At 45.3% G+C, this 24,765-nt stretch overlaps 1 protein-coding gene across 1 annotated transcript in view; it reads right to left on the bottom strand.

Moving 5' to 3' along the window:
• Positions 1 to 3,663: 3,663 nt before the first annotated feature.
• LOC124777637 (juvenile hormone acid O-methyltransferase-like) overlaps positions 3,664 to 24,765 on the bottom strand; it is a 124,418-nt gene continuing 103,316 nt past the window's right edge. The window contains exons 5-6 of the mRNA XM_047253112.1: positions 11,360 to 11,510; positions 3,664 to 4,054 (exon numbers count right to left, since the gene is read on the bottom strand). Of these exons, the coding sequence (XP_047109068.1) occupies positions 3,870 to 4,054; positions 11,360 to 11,510 (336 nt within the window). The 3' untranslated portion in view covers positions 3,664 to 3,869. The remainder of the gene's footprint in view (positions 4,055 to 11,359; positions 11,511 to 24,765) is intronic.

Below are 24,765 nucleotides of genomic sequence, written 5' to 3'. Positions count from 1 at the left end.
CGTCCAGAGCTTGACAATACGCCATAAAATCTTTACAGATATTTGCAAGCTGGCTCTGGACGTCGTCTGCCATGTCCTGTATGCGACGCATAATGGTCATGTTAGATAATGGCACAATACGAAACTGTTCAACTTGAGATGGACACACATGTTCCGCTGCAACTACCAAACATTCTTTTATTAAATCGCCATCAGTTAAGGGGCGCAGGGATTTTGCTAAAAGCAAAGCAATTTTGTAACCCACTCTGAGAGCTGCCTCAGTTGATTTTTCTTCGTCGTCCAGCTCTTCTTCGGATAGCTTCCTTTCAAGTTTAATAACTTCCTGTGCACGATCTGGTCAATCACATTTTCCACGTCCGTAGTCTTTCGCGTGGTACGACATATAATGTCGCTGCAAATTAAATTTCCTAAAAGAATTCAGCGTTTTGTGACATACTAAACATTTTGCAACACCATCTTTTTCTGTAAACAGATACAATTCCTCCCATTGGGGGCTGAACTGCGAAAGCATGGTTGGGGTTACACAACGGCGACTTCACATGATTCTTAACCAGCGAAGTGACTGTTAAGAGCTGATCGTAGTACTTTAAACGTTACACAGTCGGCGCGTAAACAACAGTTAACTTTACAGTAATGGTTATTGCAATAGGTATTTCGTATGTGTATATTTGTATCTGCAGCTGCTCGCGAGCACGTCCCTGAGCAGACGCGAGTACTCGCGCTCAAAACCGGCCAGTTGTTAAGCCCTGATCTAGAGGCTTAGTAGGACCCTTCTTCTTTGATGCTACTGTCACTGGAGAAGTGTACCTGGAAATGTTACGCATATCAATTTTGCCAGGTATACGTGCGCTTTATGGAGCTGATGAATAGGTCTTCTACCAACAGGACGGGGCGCCAATACACTAGGACCCAGCCGTAGGAGCTTTCCTGAATGACAATTTCCGGGGCGTTGGATTGGACGAAGAGGGCAGTTCCCTCAACGGTCGCCGGATCTAACACCTACGGACTTTTACTTGTGGGGTACTGTGAACTATAACGCCTACTGACGTAAGCCACACACGCTGGAGGAACTTCGCAAGGAGATTACAGCGACATGTGCAGCGATCTCCACCATAACACTGACCTACGTAGTTGCGGCGACCGCTCGTCGTTCTGTTACGTGTATAGCAACGACGGTGAACATTTAAAGTAACCATGTGATAAACTGAAGGTTGTACAACATGTGTGATCAATTATTAAAAGTAAAATAAACATAAGTAATACTTTCCGTTCCTTAAAGTATGTACCGTGTCGGACATCCTTTTGGCCGGTGTAGTGCAGCAACTTGATGTCTCATGTTCTCAACAAGTCATTAGAAATCCCCAGCATAAACACTGAGCCATGCTGCATCTATAACCTGCCATAATTGCGAAAGTGTTGCCGGTACAGCATTTTGTGCATGAACTGACCTCTCCATTATGTCCCATAAATGTTTGATGGGAGTCATGTAGGGCGGTCTGGGTGGCCAAATCCTTCGCTCGAATTATGAAGGATGTTCCTCGAACCTATCGCGAAAAATTGTGGCCTGACGTCATGGCGCATTGTCATCCACAAAAATTCCAGCGTTGTTTGCTAACATGAATGGCTGCAAATGGTCTCCAAGTAGCCGAACATAACCGAGGACCCAGTCCGTTCAACGAAACACAACGTATACCGTTATGGAGCCACCACCATCTTACTCAGTGCCTTGTTGATAACTTGGGTCCATTGCTTCGTGGGATCTACGCTACATTCGAAACATGCCATCGTCTCTTACCAACTGAAATCGGGGCTCGTCTGAACCAGGCCACGGTTTTCCATTCGTCTAGGGTACAACTGATATGATCACGAGCCCAGGACAGGCGCTGCGGGCGATGTCGCTAGCATAGGCACTCGCGTCGGTCGTCTGCTGCCATAGTGCATTAATGCCACATTTGCCGCACGTCCTAATGAAATCGTTCTTCGTACGTCTCACATTGATTTCTGTGTTATTCCACGCTGTGTTACTTGTCTGTTAGCACTGGAAACTCTACGAAAACGCTGCTGCTCTCTCGGTTGTTAAGTGAAAGTCATCGGCCACTGCGTTATCCATGTTGAGAGGTAATGCCTGAAACCTGGTATTCTCGACACACTCTCGACACTGTGGATCTCGGAGTATTGAATTTCCTAACGATTGCCGAAATGGAATGTCCCACGCGTCTAGCTCCAAGTACCACTCCGCGTTCAAAGTCTCTTAATTCCCATCGTGCGGCCATAATCACGTCGGAAACCATCTGGCATGAATCACCCGAGTACAAAACGACAGCTCCGCCAATGCACTGCCCTTTTATACATCGTGTACGCGATACTATCGCCACCTGTACATGTGCATTTAGCTACCCTATAACTTTTGTCTCCTTAGTGTGTTTACTTACCACTCCATTCCGTTCTTCTGCTGCTCTCAAGGAAAATCAAAGCACAACTATAATAAAAATATATATGACGGTAGTATCTGTTCCCGAAAGAGCAGTTACCGTTGATGACCATGCAGCTTTGCTAGAAATGAAATGATAATTAAATGGACACCCTAGCTGCAAACCGGCGTTGATATACTTCATTGGGGACATGTAGAAAATGTGTACCCCGACCGGGACTCGAACCCGGGATCTCCTGCTTACATGGCAGACGCTCTATCCATCTGAGCGACCGTGGGCACAGAGGATAATGCGCCTGCAGGGACTTATCCCTTGCACGCTCCCCGTGAGACCCACATTCCCAACATGTCCACACCACTACATTTGTAGTGCGCCTAATAGATGTTTGCCCATCATACTCATTACTCGTGGCAGATTAATCTACCAAGTCCCGTACGAGTTCGGGCATAGCGTGTGCGTTCGCACAAGAAGATCAATGGCCGGGAAGCCATATTTTGACTATATATGACGGGGTACACATTTTCTACATGTCCCCAATGAAGCATATCAACGCCGGTTTGCAGCTAGGGTGTCCATTTAATTATCATATAATAAAAATTATTTCTGGAAAGGAATATTTCCTCAACTCTCCATTTACAGTCTTTTTCTTTAAATCCCACTTCATAATTTATGAGGATGAAATAAAGTCTGTTTTTATTAACCATCTTACTAACACCAATATGAAGTACTTGTCCTATAAAATAAGACACCATATAGATTTCATTTTAATTGCAAGTTTTTTAGGAATTTTTATACAATTTGCGATATATTTAGTTTAAGGCTATAGTTCCTTTGTTGTGTGTAATATTTTCATCAATATAGTTCATTTAAGTAACATTTTTCAATAACACTTCATTTTTACTACATTTATTTATAAACAAACACCTTCCGAACAGACCCTGAAGCCTAGCCGAACGGCCGCCGTGTCGTCCTCAGCCCACCGACGTCACCCGATGCGGACGCAAAGGGGCTTGCAGTCAGCACACCGTTCTCGCAGTCGTACGTCAGTTTCCGAGATGGGACCAGCTACTTCTCAATCAACTAGCTCCGTTGTAAGTTTTCGTCACGGGTGTCGCTACTTCTCAACCAAGTAGCTCCTCAGTTGGCATCACAAGGGCTGAGTGCACCCCGCTTTCCAACAGCACTTCGCAGACCAGGATGGTGACCCATCCAAGTGCTAGCCAAGCCCGACAGCGCTTATCTTCGATGATCTGAGGGGAACTAGTGTTACCACTGCGGCAAGGCCGTTGGCATCACATTTGTTTACAAAATTAAAAAGTTTGTTAAGACTGCGTGGAAAAAAATTACAGAAAGATGGTTTCATGCTGTGGGATGGGGTCGCAGGTTTTTCAGTTCTGCCAGGGGCGCAGGATCACTAGTTACCGTCACGGTTCCCTCCTACAGCTTCTTGCCCACGGCGACCATTGAATTGTAGTGCATGTAGAACTTGGTCTCCCCAGCAGGCCCAGCATCCTTCGTTAATCCCCCCAGTTTCTCCATGTGCTGTATCCAGTCTTCCATAAATTCCTCCTTTTGCTCTTCCGGTATGCGGTTCAGGAAGGCACTTACTGATTTTAGAGCATCTGAAAAAATAAAATAAACGAAACAATGTTATGTTGTCATCAGTACAAATCTTAAAAATCCCTGGTGTGGCAAATAAGGGTCTTCCATGTAATTTGGTCACCATTAAAATTCTCAACCAATTCAAGATATGGGAACACTTTTCGATAATTCCGCAAATAGAAGAATATTTTAGCGACATCTGTTATCATTTATCAAAATCCATTAAGGTAGGCTTTCGGATGAGGTAGCATCTGTATTTACGGTGATAGAACTCTGGGTAAACGCGCGAATACGATACTGATTCCATACCTCCATAGGGAGATATCCTGATGCTTACGGTTCGTCCTGATGTTTTCGCCTTACAGGACAATAACGCTCCACCAAACGGTGAAAGTAAACAATTCGGCGCACACTGGCCAGCTCGCTCACATAATCTGAACTGTGAAAGCTTAGGCTAGGTAGGGAAATTGTGTTCTGGTCATTCTACCACCCTCTCCCTCCTAAACCCTTGGAACACTGAGAATAATTCTGGAAGAAGTAACGGATTCCTTGTTGAGGAGTTTAAGACAATATCATTAAATCACTATGTGTAGTGTGTTTTTGCTCGGGGCACATATTCCGCATTGGCTTTACTTGTGGCGTAAGGGACTGACACATTTGTTTCGTCTATCTGAAGCAAAAATCTTTAGCTGAAACTGTGTTTCTGCGTTTACTTATGCCGCATCATGTGCTGTAAACTCTAGTAAATTTTTAACACATTCGACGGAACATTCTGTCAGATTAAAACTGTTTGCTACAGAAGGACTCGAATCAAGAACCTCGTTCTTCGAATACAGCGCTTTTACCAGCTGAGCTGTCCAGCCACGACTCACGGCGCACCCTCACAGCTTTCCTTTTGTCACTTTCCAAACTTCACAGCAGTTCTCCTGCATACCTTGCAGGACTAGCAGACCTGGGAGAAAGAATACTGAGGAGAAATGGCTGAGCCACATAACATAAGATTGTTTTCAGAATGAATCTGAATGGTCTGATTGTCGTTTCTCTGGCTTTTTTTCTTGTCTCTGGAAAACCATGATAGTACCACAGTTGAGCAACCATTTCTCGTGCTTGCTCCTCGTGTATTAAAAATCTGTTTCTTGCAATTAATCAATGATGAGCATACCGCCCACCACAGTTAATCATCTCTCCACTCGATAATCCTTCAGTTCATCAGCCCAGGTAAGTGTCATAGCTGTTACGCTTTGTACTGTGTCGACTGTCAGATACAGGAGAGGGTGTCGCAGGGAAGGCAGTATCCGGAGTGGTGCCGCATAGATATAGTCAGCTGGTGCACATAATAGGAGCCATATTATGCTTCTGCCAAAAGGCGTTCAGATTGTCCGGTATATCTGCCGGCATTTATGTCTGACGCCACATAGGGCGCTAAATCCGGGGCTGCTTCCTCAGTTCGGCAAATACACTGACGTAAAAAAAACATCGCAACACCAAAAAACGATTAATGAAGAGTAATGAAATTTCGGGAATATGTTTGTCTAGGTTACATATTTAAGTGATCAACATCGCAAGATTGCAGGTTAATGTAAGCGCGAGATAAGCAATTGCAAACGTGAAATATTAGTACATTAATAACTGGTGTAACCGCCAGAATGTACATCTACATTTATACTCCGCAAGGCAACCAAGGGTGTGTGGCGGAGGGCACTTTACGTGCCACTGTCATTACCTCTCTTTCCTGTTCCAGTCGCGTATGTTTCGCGGGAAGAACGACTGCCGGAAAGCCTCCGAGCGCCCTCGAATCTCTCTAACTTTACATTCGTGATCTCCTCGGGAGGTGTAAGTAGGGGGAAGCAATATATTCGATACCTCATCCAGAAACGCACCCTCTCGGAACCTGGACAGCAAGCTACACCGCGATGCAGAGCGCCTCTCTTGCAGAGTCTGCCACTTGAGTTTGCTAAACATCTCCGTAACGCTATCACGCTTACCAAATAATCCTGTGCCGAAACGCGCCGCTCTTCTTTGGATCTTCTCTACCTCCTCTGTCAACCCGACCTGGTACGGATCCCACACTGATGAGCAATACTCAAGTATAGGTCGAACGAGTGTTTTGTAAGCCACCTCCTTTGTTGATCGATTACATTTCCTATGGACTCTCCCAATGAATCTCAACCTGTCACCCGCCTTGCCAACAATTAATGTTGGCACTACCAATGTTGAATCCACACATGCAAACGTCCATCCATTGTGCTGTACCGGTGTCGGATGTCAGTTCGTGGTATGGAGTTCCATGCCTGTTGCAGTTGGTCTGTCAATACAGACATGACGCTGAAGGTTGACGTCCCATTCGTGCTCCATTGGGGGACAGATCTGTTGATCAAGCAGGCCCAGGCCAAGGCAACACGTCGACACTCCTCTGTAGAGCATATTGGACCAGGACAGCAATATGTGGGGGAACGTTATCCTGTTGGAAAACACCTGCTGACATCCTGTTCACGGATGGCAGCACAACAGGTAGGATCACCAGAATGACGTACAGATTTGCAGACAGGGTGTGTGGGATAACCACGACAGTGCTCTTGCTGTCATACGAAATATCACCCCACCAACGTAAATCCAGGAGTAGATACAGTGTGTCTAGCACGCAGATAGGTTGGCCGCAGGCCCTCGACTGGTCTCCTTCTAACCAACACGCGGCCCTCACAGACACCGAGGCGGTACCAGTTTTCATCAGAAAACACAAGAAACCTCCACCCTGCTCTCCAATTACCTCTCGCTTAACACCAATGAAGTTACAAATGGTGGTGGTTTGGAGTCGGTGGAAGGCACGCTACAGGGTCTCTGGCTAGGAGCTGTCTTCGAAGTAACCGATTTGTAACAGTTCGTTACTGCACTGTAGAGCCAGCTGCCGTTACTACTGTAGAAGCACGATGCGCCAGAGCCATACTCCGAACACGATGGTCTCTCCTCTCGGTAGTGCCACGTAGCTGGCTGGAGACCGGTCTTCTTGCGACCGTACATTCTCGTGACCACCGCTGCCAGCAGTCTTGTATAACGGCTACATTCCTGTCAGGTCTTTCTCCAGCATCGCAGGTGGAACATCCAGTTTCTCGTAGCTCTATTAAGCGATCTCGTTCAAACTTAGTGAGATGTTGATAATGGCGTCTTTGTCGCCTTGAAGTGTTCTTGACTAACATCAATTCACCACGTCCGGTCTGAGAGGTAACTAACGCTTACGATCGTTACAGCTTGTATTTAAAACAAACCCGATTTGCATCCTGGCCGGCCGGTGTGGCCGTGCGGTTCTAGGCGCTTCAGTCTGGAACCGCGTGATCGCTACGGTCGCAGGTTCGAATCCTGCCTCGGGCATGGATGTGTGTGATGTCATTAGGTTAGTTAGGTTTAAGTAGTTCTAAGTTCTAGGGGACTGATGACCTCAGAAGTTAAGTCCCATAGTGCTCAGAGCCATTTGAACAATTTTTTTGCATCCTTATCTGGCCGGCGCGAAATTTAATAAACATCGTCTTTCAGAAGCAGAAACACGCCTACCAATTTTTGTTTGTGTTGCACAACTCCTTCTTGGTGTTATGTTTCCTTTTCCATCATTCTAGGTCGCAGATGAACATTCGTCCGACGATTGTAGATTTAAGTTTTCTTTGTACATCCATATTTGAACTGGATGAAGGTGGGACACAGCTGGTATAATTCTTATTAAAAATTAAATTCCTCCACCTGTACTTAAGATTTTTATTTACTTTGCTACTAGTTTCGGAGTTGCGTCAAGGCCATCTTCAGGCCCGTACACTTTGCTGAAATCAGTTGTGTGTGGCTCAGTCTAGAATTCTACACGTGCTCCACATGGATGGCGGGCAGTAACTAGTGTAGATTTAAGTGATCGCAGCGCTTCACAGTTGCCTACCAGTTATGCCGCATTCCGAGTTCCAGATCAAATTGCAATTATCACGGTCATCTGACACTCAACACCAAGTGTCATCGAAGAGTTTAACTACTGAGAGCCCCACTGAACTATTAGATTGGCTAGTCATGGTTCACTGAGTTAGACTAGACCAGCACTCAATACTTTTACGTGTCACGTCTTCTCACAAAACTAAAGTTAAGTCTTTTGTGAACATATTTATTTAATAAAGGATTTTTAAGTGTTTGTCGCTGTGTCGCCAAAATTATTCATGTTTTAGGTTACTAGTGCCCTGTGATGAGACAGATGCAGCATGCAAACTCGCCACCTTAATGCAGCAACTACTGATTTCTGTGGTACGGGGTTCACTTCCTGCTACCCTTACAGTGTGTGCCAAACTTACACGCTGAACACAACACTTTGATCCTTACCTCCTCTTCCCGCAAGAAGCACATCAATTCCATGTATCGGAGGGTCTTTACTCCCGGAGTACCTCATATCGAAGTAAGCGAAACTAATTAACTAGGCAGTAGCTTCCAAGTAGTCGAGAGGAAGCTGTACTAAGATCCAAATATTATCACATTTAAGGAAATACGAAATGGGGAAGAGAAAGTGTGACTACCATTTGCCTGGTAGCGCCCAGGTTGACCACGTATTACATGACTTAAGATAAGCGTTCGATATAATTCAGCACTGTCGCCTAATGCAAATAATAGGGCACGGAATATCAGACCACCTTTGTGACTGGACTGAAAAGTTTCTTGCAAATAGGGCACAGCATGTCATTGTTATTGGAGATAAATATTCATATGTAAAAGTAACTTTGAGTGTACCCCAAGAAAATGATATAGATCCAGTACCGTTCAGAATGTAATTAATAAAACTGACGAACTGCAGACACGGATTCCCGACTAGAAATGGAAGAAAAAAGGTCCTATGAACTTGTGTCCGGAAATGCATCATTGCCAAGGTAGATGGCGTCGATTAACGACAGTTCCTCTGACCACGTGCCATGTGTTCCTTGTGTGTTGCAGGCGTGTGATTGACGAATCGTACTGTAATCAGCAGAATGGTCTGGTATTCATGTTGGGAAGAAGCCGAGATGGTATTTGTGTACGGCCAAGCACATGGAAACGGTCAAGAGGCAGCATGGCTATACCAAAACAAGTACCGTCACAGACACCAGCTACGTTACATAACATTTCAAGACCTTTTTGGTCGTTTGAGTGACCATGGCTCTTTTCAGACAGACGAACGTGCAGGGAAGTGGACTGTGCGTTCTTGAGATTTGATGGACTGGTTTCTAGAAGATACTGAGACGAACCGTAGTACAAGATTCAGGCAAGTGGTCCGCCAATATGATTTAAGCCAAAATAGACTATTTGTACCCTTCATGACAACCGCTACTATCTCTATCGCCTGCAATTCAATGGAGTCCACTTTGAACAACTGTTATGACGTCGAAACGATGCAGTTCATTATTGTGTTCCAGGACGATTTGTTGTCGCTGCACATACGCCGTCCATGTCCGTACACGTGTTCATAGGACCTTTTTTCCTCAATTTCCAGTCAGGAGTCAGTCCCTTGAAGTATTACTGTATCTCACTGCTACCTATCAGAACCCCTCGGAAAGCATTAAAGATAAACACCAGTCCTAATTGTTCAATTGTAAAGTGACCTGTTTCCAAATTACATACAAAAAAACCACTATTTCAGTATACAATTCGAAAACGATGCTTTGCTGATTAACATTGTTCTTATGTGAGAAACATAATATAAATGTGAGATTAATACTGAAACTAATCGAAAGAAATGTAGCACATGGTCAGGATGTACCAGTAAACCTATCAATATAAAATTACTACAGCAAATTAAATAGAACATATAAATAAAGCATGTTAATTGAATCTCCGATATATGGTAGCACTAAAATTCAGGCACTAGTTGATTTGTTATAAACAAATTTAGAAATGTAATTGTTACTTGTAACATAATTAGTCAGAAAATGTTATATTAACTCGTAACTAAGTTGAAAATAGGTTCACCTTGTTCAGCACTGAGATTGTAAATTTTTAGCAATGTGTAGCTCATATTCGGTTTAACTTTTAATTGTGACTTTACATAAAACTGTAATTTTCATTGTAGGTAATTGTTAACAAAAGTATAAATAGAGGTCAGGCAGGCGCCTTGGGCCACTCGTCTTTTGGCTAGTGTTGCGAGCAAACGTATTGTAGGCTCACTCGTTTGTTGATTGTTGTGAACACTGTGTCGTTTGATGTCAACTTTGGGTACATGTGATGTAAACGGTACAGTTCACCAGGCTCGAACACCAGAGTCCTGGAAATATATTGGTATTAAAACTGCACTGTACTTTGGAATTTATTTGGGAGTTTTCCGCAATCCTTTTCATAGGCTTCACAGCGACGAGACATGAATCCAGGAATTTTACAAAACCCCGAGAACTAAACAACTCTTAATGTTGGTAGAATTGACGTGAAAACAACAGCGCATCGACTGGGCATTTCACTCAAATCATTTGTAACGCGGAGGTGGGAAAATATAAACATCTCACCCTGCAGTTTGTCTGTATTATTGATGTTCACTGACATGTTGGATGACGAGGGACGTTGCCTCACAGTGTTCATGGATCATGCTTTTCTAGAGAGAGAACTCGCAAAGCTAGGAAGTTCTAGTAAGAAGTGGGAAAATGTGCAGAGGATGAACGCATGGTGCAGGAATTCTAGTTGACCCTAGACATACAAAAAAGGAAAAGTAATCCACACATATAGGAGAAAAGACCGGTTATTGTATGATGACACAATTGCCAGACAGTCATTGGTCGAAACCACATCAATTAAATATCTGAGAGCATGCGTACGCAGTGATTTCAAGTGGAGCTACCATAACAAACTAACTACACAAGAGACAGACCAAGATTCACTGTCAGAATTCTCAGCTAAGTATAGCACACCCACTTAGGAGGTAGTCCACAGGAGTCTCATTCGACTGACACTTCAATATTGTCCGACAATTTGGGATAGGCTGGACGGGTGAAGTTGAGAAGACCCAAAGAACAGCAGCACTTTTCGCCACTGGTTACTTTGGAGTGTACGACAGCGTCACAGAGGCGTCCATCCAATTCCAGTGGTAGGTGCTATAAGAAAGCCTTTGAACTTAACTGAGTGACTTATTGTTAAAAATCTCGAGAGCACGCTTTAATAGCAATTTTAGCAACCCTGTTTGCCATTTCTTCTGATGCTTTACGTTTTCTGATTTATCGTCTTACTCGCGTCACCTGCACAAAGATCTAATCCTGCTTGTTTCATACTAGATGGAAGGTCATTTACACAGTTCACAGGAAGTGATACTCGTTCACGAAGACAGTTGCTTGCAAAACTCAGGGAGTGCTCACCTCTGCGCTGCAGTTCGGATGGGAAGGCGAACTTCTGCGGACGCACGTCACAGCGCAGAACCTGGAACCCCTCACTCTTCAGCAGCTGACAGAACACGCTGACTGGGTCCTCGCAGTGCTGGTATGGTGATATGAACTTATACAGGTCCCGCTGGAAGAAAAAGAATCAATGACACTTCGTACTCCGCTTCTAAGTGAACTAACTCCTTTCATGTAGAAATAACGGTATATTTCGTGAAGACGCACCCTTGTGTGACTCTTGTTGCGCCCGTCACCTAAAAGAGTAGTCCAGTTTGAAATTCTTCCGCGCATCACCCCCACCAACGCCAGCAGCCAACGAGCATCGTACTGTTAGAGTGAGAACTACACCGTAGGGGAGTGGCTACCGGGCCGGCCGGAGTGGTCTAGCGGTTCTAGGCGCTACAGTCTGGAACCGCGCGACCGCTACGGTCGCAGGTTCCAATCCTGCCTCGGGCATGGATTTGTGTGATGTCCTTAGGTAAGTTAGATTTAAGTATTTCTAAGTTCTAGGGGACTGATAACCTCAGCAATTAAGTCCCATAGTGCTCAGAGCCATTTGAACCATTTTTAGTGGCTACCGGATTAACTGCGAATAGACTTTCCTCGGTTTCCTCGGCGCTCAAAGATAGTAGTCAATCCGCGGCCACTGCCCACAGTTGATAAGTAGCTGCAATCGACACCTTTCACTCTATGGATGAATATCTTAACAGAGACTATTACACCAGTTTCAGTAAAAATGTCTGTTACATTTCAGTTTTGACAGCAGTCAAGATTAGGTATTTTGTATGTGATAAATGTATTAGAAGTGCATAACTGTGTTTTATTCTGGCAGTGTATTAATTTTGTAAATATTAGCATTTCCAGCTCACCATAATTTATTCATCTATTTTGATATTCCCCTGACAAATGATCAGGGTAGTGAGTATTATATTCAAATGTATTATGTTTTTATGTTATACTTCCTGACTTGTTCCGCACTCACGAGAATTATCTCATTTTTGGGTCTATGAAATGAAAACTGCATCTAATCTAATCTAAACTACTTATCGTAAATCTACCAGATCGCCTGCCCAAGGTTAATTTGATGCAGCAGTTTATTTATCAAAAGAAAAAACATAGAACATAACCAAGCTAATATGACGTTCAGTACTGTTTTGTATTGAAGAAGCTGTATTTCCTCTTCCAGTGATTTAGTCAATGAGTTGTCTTTGTTCTAAATTTTGTACCCATAATGGTAAATACTTGGAGAAAGAAAAGGAACAGTTTATGCCACATGGCCAGTAAGACTAAGAAAATAAAAAGAGAAGGCACATTTTATCTTGAACATCAGGTTACTGTTAAACATTTACATCTGCAACATGGTGATGAGTTTTTGGTAGGACCATTAATGTTGTTGGTGGGGTCTTCAGTCTGGTTTGATGCAGTTCTCCATGCTACTCTTTCCTGTGAAGGCCTCTTCATCTCTGTGTAACTTCTGCAATTTACATCCATTTCAGCCTACTTATTGCATTCAAGCCTTGTTCTCCGTCCACTATTTTTACCCTTCACACTTCCTTACATTACCAAATTGACAATTCTTTGATTCTTCATTATGTGCACTACCAACCGATCCATTCTTTTAATCTAGTTGTGCCATAAATTTCTTGTATATTCGATACGTGCATCTAATTTTCAGCACTCTTCTGTAGCACCACAATCCAGATGCTTCTATTCTCTTCTGGTCCGAACTGTTTGTCGTCCATGTTACACTTCGATATATGACTACACTCCAGACAAATACCTTAAGAAAACACAGTAAAACTGATGTTAGATTACACCCATTCCTCTTTTTCATAAAATCTTCATTTTAAATTCGCTCTTTCTTGACCATCACCACAAATTATTCTGCTTAAATTGCACATTCATCTAGTACTTTTAATGTCTCATTCCCTAATCTTATTCCCTTACCATCGCATGATTTAAGCCGCCTACATTCCATTACCCTTCTATTATGATGTTCATTTTATAAGCTCTTACCAAGACACTTCCATTCCGTTAACCTACTCTTCCAGTCAAATGAATCTGTACGGTTCCAGAGATCTTTTCAAGTCTCGATCATCTATAATGTATACAGTCCTATTTGAGACTTGAAAAGGTCTCTGCAAACAAGTAAGGTAGTATCCTTTGATTAAATCTCTTGTGCCTGGGTTTCAGGTGGGATCCCCTGTTTCGTTCGATGCTAAGATGCTATTTCAATACAGCTGGAGAGCCTCTGCAATACTGTTCGTATTTAAGAGGAAGTCCAAGTGGGCTGGTGCGTGAATGGTTATTTAGACTGAGAAGGGTTGTCCATGCAGCTATGCAAAGTCACTGTGTCAGGATGGCATCTAATTACTGAGCAGGAACCATGGGTTCCAATCCAGGCGTTGTTACAAATTTTCATTCTTCGCTTCATTCTGCATATACAATCTCCAAAGTCTTTTTCCCTCTCCGGAAGATATGTCATCGACAAACCTCAAAGTTTTTATTTCTTTACCCTTGTCCCGCAGTTGAGAATGTTGACGAGATACAACGTATACAATGAACAACTTTGTATGATTGACGTAACACTGCTTTTGAAAATGACGGAATGTTGAAACGCATAAGGTGGTTTTCAAATAATAAAAATAAGCATGGTCAAGACATCAAAAAATTTATTCAAATGCATCCGCATTGCCGCTTCGTCTCACAGCATTCGCACGCAAATTGCAGCTGTAATTTCCTTTGCAAATTTCTCCTTTATTTCATTTACTGCTTGCCCAATAAAAGAAGTGAATAACATAGGGGATAAGCCAAAATCCTATCTTACTCCCTCCTCAACTACGGCTTCCCTATTATGTCCTTAGACTCTTACAGCTGCAGTGATGTTTGTGTACAAGGTGTAAATAACCACTCGCTCTCTGCATTTTATACTTGATACCTATAAAATTTCATGAAATGTTGCCCAGTCAGCTTTGTCAAAAGCTGTCTCTAAATCTGTGAATGCTATAACGTTAGGTTTGCCTTTCTTCATCCTAACTTCTAGGATGTCCTATATTTCTGCAGAACCTAAACCGATCTTCCTCGAGTTTGACTTCAACCATTTTTTCCATTCTTCTGCAAAAAAAATTCATGTCTACTTTGCAACAACAAAAAATGGTTCAAATGGCTCTGAGCACTATGATACTTTACTTCTGAGATCATCAGTCCCCTAGAACTTAGAACTACTTAAACCTAACTAACCTAAGGACATCATACACACCCATGCCCGAGGGAGGATTCGAACCTGCGACCGTAGCGGTTGCGCGGTTACAGGCTGTAGCGCCTAGAACCGCTCGGCCACCCCGGCCGGCGATACTTTGCAATCTCTAGTTATCAAACTGATACTTCGGTAGTACTCACTTCTGTCAGCACCTGCCTTCTTTGGAATTGGAATTATCACATTCTTCCTAAAGCCCGAGGGTATTTCGCCTACCTCAAATATCTTGCACGTCAGGTGGGATAATTTTATCACGCTTGGCTCTCTCAAGGATCTCTTTGTATAACATTGTCCCCAAACTTGCTTTCCTTACATGGACTCTCTACATATTCCTTTCACCCTTCACCCTTCAGCCTACCCTTCTTTGCTCAGTAATGGTTCGCCATCTGAGCTCTTGATATTCATAACACCTGCTTCCCTTCCCTCCAAACGTCTCTTTAGTTTTCCTATAGACACCAGCTATCTTTCTGCTCCTTTTTCATGCTTTTACGCATTGCATTTTTCCTCCAGCCATTCCTACTTAACAACTTTGCATTTCCTGTCAATCAAGATCACTAATAAGTCTAATGAGATGGTGAAGACTGTTTCCAGTGTTGATTGGGGTCTTTTCGTTTCGATCCGAGTGGAGGGTCTGAACCAAAGGCTTCGTCGTCTCTGTGACGGTGTTGGCTGCAGATCCCTGGACCTGCGTTACAGCGTGGGGATTTGTAAGACTCACTTTGATACGTCAGGGGTGCACTACACAAAGGAAGCAGCTACTCGAGTAGTAGAGTACTTGTGGAGTGCACATGGAAGTTTTCCAGGCTAGACGGTAGTTTGAGGTGCTTTGATGAACACTTGCCAGTCGATACGCAGCAAGAGAAGTCAGACGGCCTTCAGAAGAAAAACACTTCGACTGTCAAAAGTTTTATCAGTAAACTGTCGAAGTACCGTAATAAAGTTCCGCAATTTACTACCCTCCAGAAAAGTTCTCGCTCACAGATTATCCTTGGGACCGATAGCTGGCTGAAAGCCGAAGTGAAAAGCTCTGAGATATTTAGCAAGTCGTGGAACGCATATCGTGAAGACAAATTAGAGGCAATAGGGTGGGGAAGTTGACTGCAGTTGACAAAAATATTGTCTCTACTGAGTTCGAAGTTGAGTGTGACAGCCAGGTTATCTGGTCGCGTTTCTTACCGAACAACTGACTCCGCTGTGACAGTTCTAGATTCATCAAAGAAAGTCTCCAGTCAGTAACGCCTAAATACCCAGATTACGCAATACTAGTTGGAGGCGACTTTAACCGGCTGAGTATAGACTGGAATGTCTACGAATTCATTGTAGGGGCTACAGACAGACAGTCATGCGGAATACTTTTGAACACTTTTTCTGAAAACTGTCTTGAGCAGCCAGCTCGGCAGCCCACCGGCATTGGAAATATCTTAGATCTTGTAGCTACAAATGTATCTCACCTTATCGACAGCGTCAGTATAGAAATGGTGTTTAGCGATCATGATGTCATAATAACAATGTCATTATGCCAACAGTTAAAAAGTTAAAAAATCAGTAAAGAAGGCTAGGAGACTGTTCCTGCTAGACAGAGCAGACAAGCAGTTATTACCATCTCACTTAGACAGTAAACTGACATCACTTAGTTCCAGTAAGATGGACGTAAAGGAATTATGGGAAACGTTTAAGTAGACCGTAAATTGTGGTCTGGAGAGTTTATGCCTAGTAAATGGATGAAGGATGGAAAAGACCCACCATGGTTAATGACAAAATTCGGAAGATTCTGCCGAAGCAGAGGCTGTCGCTCTCTCGGTTCAAAATAGAGGTCACAAATGACGACAGGGAAAGGATAGTAAAGATTCGTGCGTCTGTGAAAAGCTCTACGCGCGAAGCATGTTACGACTACCACCGTCACACATTAGCAAAAGATCTGGCAGAGAATCCGAGAAAATTTTGGTAAAATTCATAAGAGGGTCTATGGCTTCGATTCAGTCATTCGTTAACCAGTTTGGTCTGGCAGCTGACGATAGCAAAACGAAAGCAGAAGTTTTAAATTTCACGTTCAAGAAATCGTTCACATAGGAAAGTAGTACAAAATGACCATCAGACAGACTCTCATATGAACGACTTTGTAATAAGTATCCCTGGCGTAGAGAAACAGCTAAAAGATTTGAGAGCAAATAGACCACCAGGTCTCACAGAGAGTGCTCTACGGCATTGGCCCCTTACCTAGTTTGAATTTATTGTGAATCTCTCCCCCAGCACAAAGTCCCAAGCGACTGGAAAAAAGCGCACGTGACTCCAGTATTAGTGAAGGGTAGAAGAACGCAGCCGCAAAATTACAGGCCAATATCGCTAACTTCGGTTTGCTGCAGAATCCTTAAACATGTTTTCAGTTCGGATATAATAAACTTCCTTAAGACCGAGAAGCTTATGCCCACGAATCAGAATGGTTTTATAATGCATCGCTCGTGCGAAACTCAGCTTCCCCTCTTCTCATGTTATATACTGAGAACTGTGGAAGAAGGGCAACAGGCAAATTCCATATTTCTAGATTTCCGGAAAGCCTTGGACACGGTGCCTCATTTCCGGCTGTTAACGAAGGTACGAGCATATGGAATAAGTTCACATATATGTGAGTGGCTCGAAGACTTCTTAAGTAACAGAACGCAGTATGTTGCCCTCGACGACAAATGTTCATAAGAGATAAGGATATTATCAGGAGTGCCCCAGAGAAGTGTGATAGAACCACAGTTGTTCTCAATATACATAAATGATTTGGCGGACAGGGTGGGCAGCAGTCAGCGATTGTTTGCTGATGATGCTGCGGTGTGTGGTAAGGTGTCGAAGTTCAGTGACTGCAGGAAGACTCATGGTGTAGGGGTAGAGTCTTTGGCTCCTTATCAAAAACTTTTCGGTCCCGGGTTCGAAACACTCCATCCCCTAAATTTTGATTAATAATCAGCAATGGCGGCCGAAGACTTCCGGCATAAGAAGTCACCCTCATTCTGCCAAAGGACTTGTCAAAGAGGGCGGAGGATCGGACAGCGTACTCTCTTGTCCTTGGGGTGGGAAACTGCCCCTAAAGGCGGAAGAGTCAGCAATGATCAAAAACATGAGGATCCACAAGGCAATGGAAACCACTGCATTAAAGTCGCATAACGTGTATCCAAAGAAGAAGTGGCCTGTAATTGAAAAAGTGTCAGGATCATCTATCCATTGGCAAAAGTATCTAGAATAGTCCTCCATTCGGATCTCCGGGAGGGGACTGTCAAGGGAGATGATAAAAAGATTGAGTAACCAACAAAAGGATAACGTTCTACGAGTCGGGGCGTGGATTGTCAAAAGCTTGAACGTGGTAGGGAAGCTAGAAAATCTGAAAAAGGAAATGCAGAGGCTGAATCTAGATATAGCAAGGGTCAGTGAAGTGAAATGGAAAGAAGACAAGGATTTTTGTTCAGATGAGTATAGGTTAATATCAATAGCTGCAGAAATGGTACAACGGGAGTAGGATTCATTATGAATAAGAAGGTAGGGCAGAAAGTGTGTTACTGTGAACAGTTCTTTGATTTGGTTGCCCTTATCAGAATCGACAGCAAACCAACAACGACAACGATAGTTCAGATATACATGTCGAGGTCGCAATCTGAAGATGAAGAGCTAGAGAAAGTATATGAGGAGGTTGAAAGGGTACTGCAGTACGTAAAGGAAGATGAAAATCTAATAGTCATGGGAGACGGGATGCAGTTGTATGGGAAGGAGTAGAAGAAACGGTTACAGGAGAATGTGGGCTTGAGACAAGGAACAAGAGAGGAGAAAGACTAATTGAGTTCTGTAATAAATTTCAGCTACTAATTGCAAATACTTTGTTTCAAGAATCACAAGAAGTGGAGATATACTTAGAAAAGACAGGGTGATGTGGGGAGGTTTCAGCTAGATTACATCAAGGTCAGAAAGATTCCGAAATCAGAAACTGGACTGTAAGGTGGACACAGGAGCAGATATAGGCTCATATCACAATACAGCAGTGATGAAGAGTAAACTGAAGAGAATAGTCAGGGAGAATTAATATGCAAAGAAGTGTGGTACGGAAGTACTAAGGAATGACGAAATACACTTGAAGTTCTCTAAGGCTATAGATGCCCGCCCGGTTGGCCGTGCGGTCTAACGCACTGCTTTCCAGGCGGGAAGGAGCGCCTGGTCCCCGGCACGAATCCGCCCGGCGGATTTGTGTCGAAGTCCGGTGAACCGGCCAGTCTGTGGATGGTTTTTAGGCGGTTTTCCATCTGCCTCGGCGAATGCAGGCTGGTTCCTCTTATTCCACCTCGGTTACACTATGTCGGCGATTGATGCGCAAACAAGTTCTCCACGTACGCGTACACCACCATTACTCTACCACACAAACAAAGGGGTTACACACGTCTGGTGTGAGACGTTCCCTTGGGGGTCCACTGGGACCCGAACCGCACGTTAACCCTGGGTTCGGTGCGGGGCGGCAGAGGGGTGAAGTGGACTGCGGTAGTCGTCTTGGGGTTGTGGACCACTGCGGCTGCGGCGCGGACAGAGCCTCTCCGTCGTTTCTAGGTCCCCGGCTAACATACAATGCAATACAAAGGTTATAGATACAGCAACAAGAAATAGCTCAGTAGGCAGTACAGTTTTTTTCGGATATGTCCGAAAGTACAGACACCATATCCATGTAAGTATATAATTCTGGCAATACCGGCCATGACCTTCTTCTTATGTGCGGATGCACACATATTCACCGAAATCTTACAGGACTTGGTAAAAATGTCTTCCACGAGCAATGAGTGTGTTGGGGTGGGACACTACGAATGTAGTGTGTGGACATACAAGGTGAGAATTTGGGTCTCGCAAGAGACGTGCGCGAGATAGTCCCTGCAGTCGCTCCGACCTCTGTGCCCTCGGTGACTCAGTCAGCTTTCGGCTGCGGCAGGGCGAGGACGTCCGCTGCGGCCCCCCCCCCCCCCCCCCCCCCCGTGCGCGACCGTGAGCGCTTGCTTGTGTTTACCTTCCCGCGGCGCGAGCTGTATTTGTTCCACGTTCAGTGCGACTATGGCACACACATGGCGCGAGTCTATGAAATCGAACAGTTCATACGCGTCGATCTACGTTTAGTTTCGGCGACTGTCGTCGGAATACATTTTTCTGTAACGGCGAGCGTGGTTTATGTTAAAATGACCAGTGCAGAGGTCTGCACGACAGTGGTGTCTAAATACACGAACTCACTCAAATTCAAACATTCTGAGGGGCATATCGGTGCAGTGATGGTGAATCATAAAGGTATGATCCTGAGGACTGTAAGGGTTTTTGAGCTCCCCTTCGAGGTCCCAGAGGAAGTTGTCAAGGACGCCTTCCGACCAAATGGCAATGTCATCAGCCACATTGCACAGAAGTGGCAAACTTTTTCGACGTATAAGGTCTACAATGGTGTGCGCCAGCTTAAATTTGAGCTCAAGAAACACGTGCCGTCCTATTTGTGTGAACATTGGTGGCTGTCGTGCCATCATAATGTACGACGGTCAACCGCGTACCTGTTCCGGATGTGGGCAGGAAAGTCATGTTCGATCGAGCTGCTTACAACGTAGAATTACGCAGACACCAGTGGGTGTCTCCGTTTCCCCGACGGGGACGACAATCCTGCCCCTCACGTACGCTCAGACGACGATGCGCACCATAGATGAGGACGAAACGTGCGATCAGGCACGTCCATCGACGTCAGAAGGACCAAGGGAGGAAGAGGAAGGACCCCTGATGCCAACCCAGATGTCGCCCCTCCACAGCAAAAACAGTAGCAACAGTCTCACGGAATCCAGACACAACATAACATTCAGAACAAGATGGACGTGGACGCGAACATCGTCCCGACCGCGGCTTTCCTAGCAGAAGGTGATACGACGCTGGATTGCCTCCCACATTCGGATACGGGGGTGTCCACGTTCGAAAGCAACATTCGCCTCGACGACGCAAGCGACGTCGGCGGACCCCTTGTGACGATTGCCTCCTACACACGGCTGGTCAAGAAGGTGACATCTCGTCAGACGGCATGGATGCTGCACCTGCTGAGGATCTAAGTGGTGTAGACGGTTCGCTTGCTCATACTACGAGTGCACCACAGATGCAGCAGGTCGCGTCGATGGATGGCGCTCCGTCCACCTCTACCAAAGACGATTTGGGTGAGAGCATCGTGTTGCATCCACAGTGGTCGGACGATGTTGAGGAACTTCCTGGAGAGGGCACGAGTGACAGGGGAGGGGATGCCACTCGTAGCGTAAAAGACTCATAATCTGTAACGGGTTCAGTGGGTCCGGCATCTCTTGCGGTTATCTTCGATTCCCATGGCGTCTACCCTAGGTGAAGCGGCTAGGCGGCACACCTTTCGCCTTGCCACAATCAATATCAATGCGATAAGGGCACCACACAAAGTGACAATGCTACGACGCATGCTCGATGCGGCGGACATCTACGTGGCCCTCTTACAGGAAGTATGTGTCGGTAGTTTCCCTGACTTCTACGGATATACCGTCCACATCTCCCACTCCTCTTCTGCCGATTGTGGTGTGGCTGTCCTGCTACGGGAAGGTTTGGCGGCTACGGACGTACTGTACCTACCGAGTGCAAGAGCCATGGCCGTAACTGTCAAAGGTGTTCGGCTCGTCAATGTATATGCCCCTTCAGGATCAGGGAGACAGAGAGATCGGGCACGCTTTTTTCGGAAGATATTACTCGTCTATTTGTGGGCCGCATAGCGTGACCTGCACCTGCTCGACACGTGTCACCACATCCATGGCTCAGCTCCTGGTTACACCCATTATACAAGTCATTCGTCCAGTCGGTTAAACAGGATTTACGTCACAAGCACCCTTTCGACGGCGACGAGAGGAGCAGAGCTCTGGCCCACTGCATTCACCGACCACACAGCCTACATTTGAAACCATTGCCCTCCAACCTTCACGTGTGTGGCGCAGTAGGTCCCCCTGGAAACTGAATGTCGCCCATCTGGACGATCCGGCATGTAAAGGTGCTATCGAAGAGTCGTTGAACGCGTCCTTACAACGTCGTAGTCGTTACCGATCGACCCTCGGTTGGTGGAGTGAATGTGCGAAGCCTGCTCTTAGGCGCCCCTTCATGGCTTACGGCCGGGAAGCGGCGGCATGGAGGAGCATGGAAAACTTTTATTACACCGTCCTACGGGAGCGTCTTGCTATGGAGCCCTCACCTGACAGCCAGATCATAGTCATTCGCGCGAAAGCGTAGCTCGTCTCCTTAGCACGCCATCATTTACGGGGCGCTGTTATACGGTCGCGTGCTCCAGACATTATACAATCAGAAAGGCCATCTATGCACCACGTGCTCCTAGGGCGCAGGAGGCGCCGTAGGGCACTGGTAACCAACATGATAACGGACGACGGTCGACACGTGGTAGAACAAGCAGATATAACAGAAGCCTTGTATGGGCATTACGCTCACCTTTATTCAGCAGTGCTCCCTGATATGGCGACGGTAGACACCGTTACAGCACATGTCCACGGCACAGTTCCACCAGACATAGTACCGACTTTACTGGGAGAAGTGACAGAAGAGCAAGTGCTCGACGCCATTGGAAAGGTGCTCCCCACAAATCAGCAGGAATCGACGGATTACCATTACAGTTCTATCGAGCCTTTAAACAACTGTTGGTACCGTGCTGGGTTGAAATTTGTCAGGAATTGATGTCCCCGGGTATACCGTTGCCTGCACCGTTCTTGGAAGGACTGATTGTACCCATCCATAAGCCGAAGGGACGGAATCATGTCCGTGATTATCGCCCCTTAATGTTATTGAACAGCGACTTCAAGATCTTTTCGAGACTGCCATCAGAACGTATTCGCGGCACATTATTCCAAGTCCTGTCCAGCGATCAGACGTCCTTGGAGGGACCCAACAACATCAGAACTGCGTTATGTCGTTACAGAGATCTCATCTCCCATGCACGGGTGAGACGTTTGCCGGCAGCCCTGGCGTCTATCGACATTAGCCAGGCTTTTGACCGTGTGGGCCACACTTTCCTCACGGCCGTTCTACGGTGCATGGAATACCCCGACACCTTTATCACAGTGTTGACACGCCTTATGCATGGTGCTACTTCTCGAGTTCTTGTTAATGGAAAACTGACGGCACCCATGCCATTCCGCAGATCAGTACGACAGGGATGTCCATTATTTACACTGTTATTTGCATTGGGCTTAGAATCTTTGTTATGTGGTCCCCGAGACAGGCTCACTGGGATACAGTTTGGCGGCTCCATCTATCACTGCGGATGATTTGATGATCGTCAAACGTGGAGCTGACGATATGGCGGCGGCTTTGGACTGGATTTCAACCTACGGTACAGCTTCTGGTAGCCAAATCAACGTTGACAAGTCCGTCGCCTTGAGCATCAGGATTGGGCTACCGCAGGAACACATTGCCCCCCTACGCTTCAATGATAATGTCCGCTGCTTGGGCTTAGATTTCATGAACGACATGCGACACGCGACTACGCTCAATTATCGACACCATCTTAACCAAATTCGGGCCGGAATTGCAAATCAGCGCTTGCGATCCCTCAACGTCGTTCAGCGGGCGCATTACGCCAATGCATACCTTGCGTCCCGCATATCGCATGTCGCCCAAACGCTACCCATTCCGAACCCCTTGGCGCGCAGCATTATGGCAGCGCTGGGATACTTCGTCAGCACTGGTATGTTACTGAAGATCAGATACGTATCTCTTACCCTCCCCAAGGAAAGAGGTGGTCCTGGCCTAGTTAACATCCATAACAGGGCCATTGCCCTCTATGTTAGCTCACATTTATGTCTGCTGCGCTGTTGTCCTACAAGCCTCATGAGTTTGCTTTTGACGGCGCTACGACCTGCTTCACTAAGAGCGCCGGTGCCGCTACAGGAACCCCAGCGCCCCTCTTTTATATAGGACTTTTCTATTTAGAACAAAGTTATTCCAGTGTACCGCTCACGACACCACGAATGGCCACAACTCGACGCCTATATCACGACGTGCTGCAACGCCGCCCCCTAAATGTAGTCGAACTAAAATATCCTGATGTACAGTGGCGCGTGGTGTGGAAGACTGTACAAGATGCCATGCTTGATTCGGATGTTGTTTCCCAATGGTATGTAGTCGTTAATGGGAAGCTGGTGACGCAAGAACGTCTCTACAATATCCACATGGCATCATCTCCCAATTGTGTGGGTTCTAACACAGTAGACTCTGACGAACACCGCCTCAGCTGTGGAGAGGCGGAAATGTTTGGCACCTAGTGCGGCAGATGCTGGCTTATCTCTTGCGAGTTACGCCGGAGCATGTATCTGCACTCACGTTATTGTTTCCGGATGAGACATTTTACCCCAAGACTCGGACCAAATCCGTCACCTGGATACGTGGACATGCGGTCCATTACCTCTATCGTGACGGACACAAGAATTTAATTGACTTCTGGCTCTATTTGCAAGAAAGACCTCATGCTATTTCCGGGCATACCACATATCGAAAATGCTTCGCAAACTACCTACGGAGTGCCTTTCACAGCCTGCCGTGTAGCTGGAATGTTCCAGGCAGTGGTAGATGAGGTCAGAACGAACTGCAAGCGATCATACATTGAACTATCTTTATCAGTGGGTGCAGTCGCTGGGAAGCCTAACTACGAAGTGGTAGCTTTATTTTCATGCTATTTATGTGTCTTCATTCCGTTTTAGTTTTCCAGGCTTGATTAACTATGACTGTTCGCACATTGATATCTATATAAAAAAAAAAAATAAAAAAGTTGCTCAGCTGGATAGAGCGTCTGCCATGTAAGCAGGAGATCCCGGGTTCGAGTCGCGGTCGGGGAACACATTTTTACCTGTCCCCGTTGAAGGTATTAACATAATTCTAATTATCCGAGAATTATGGCACAATCAGCTTAACAGTTCATGCATTTAAGTTGCTTACAAGAATAGTGTACAGAATAAGAAAATTGAGGATGTGTTAGACGACGATCAGTTTGGCTTTAGGAAAGGTTAAGGTACCAGAATGGCAATTCTTACATTACGGTTGATAATGGAAGCAAGACTACAGAAAAATAAAGACATGTTCATAAGAT

The sequence above is a fragment of the Schistocerca piceifrons genome, chromosome 2 (assembly GCF_021461385.2).
Source record: "Schistocerca piceifrons isolate TAMUIC-IGC-003096 chromosome 2, iqSchPice1.1, whole genome shotgun sequence".
Classification (NCBI taxonomy): domain Eukaryota; kingdom Metazoa; phylum Arthropoda; class Insecta; order Orthoptera; family Acrididae; genus Schistocerca; species Schistocerca piceifrons.
This window is presented reverse-complemented; position numbering and strand designations above follow the sequence as displayed.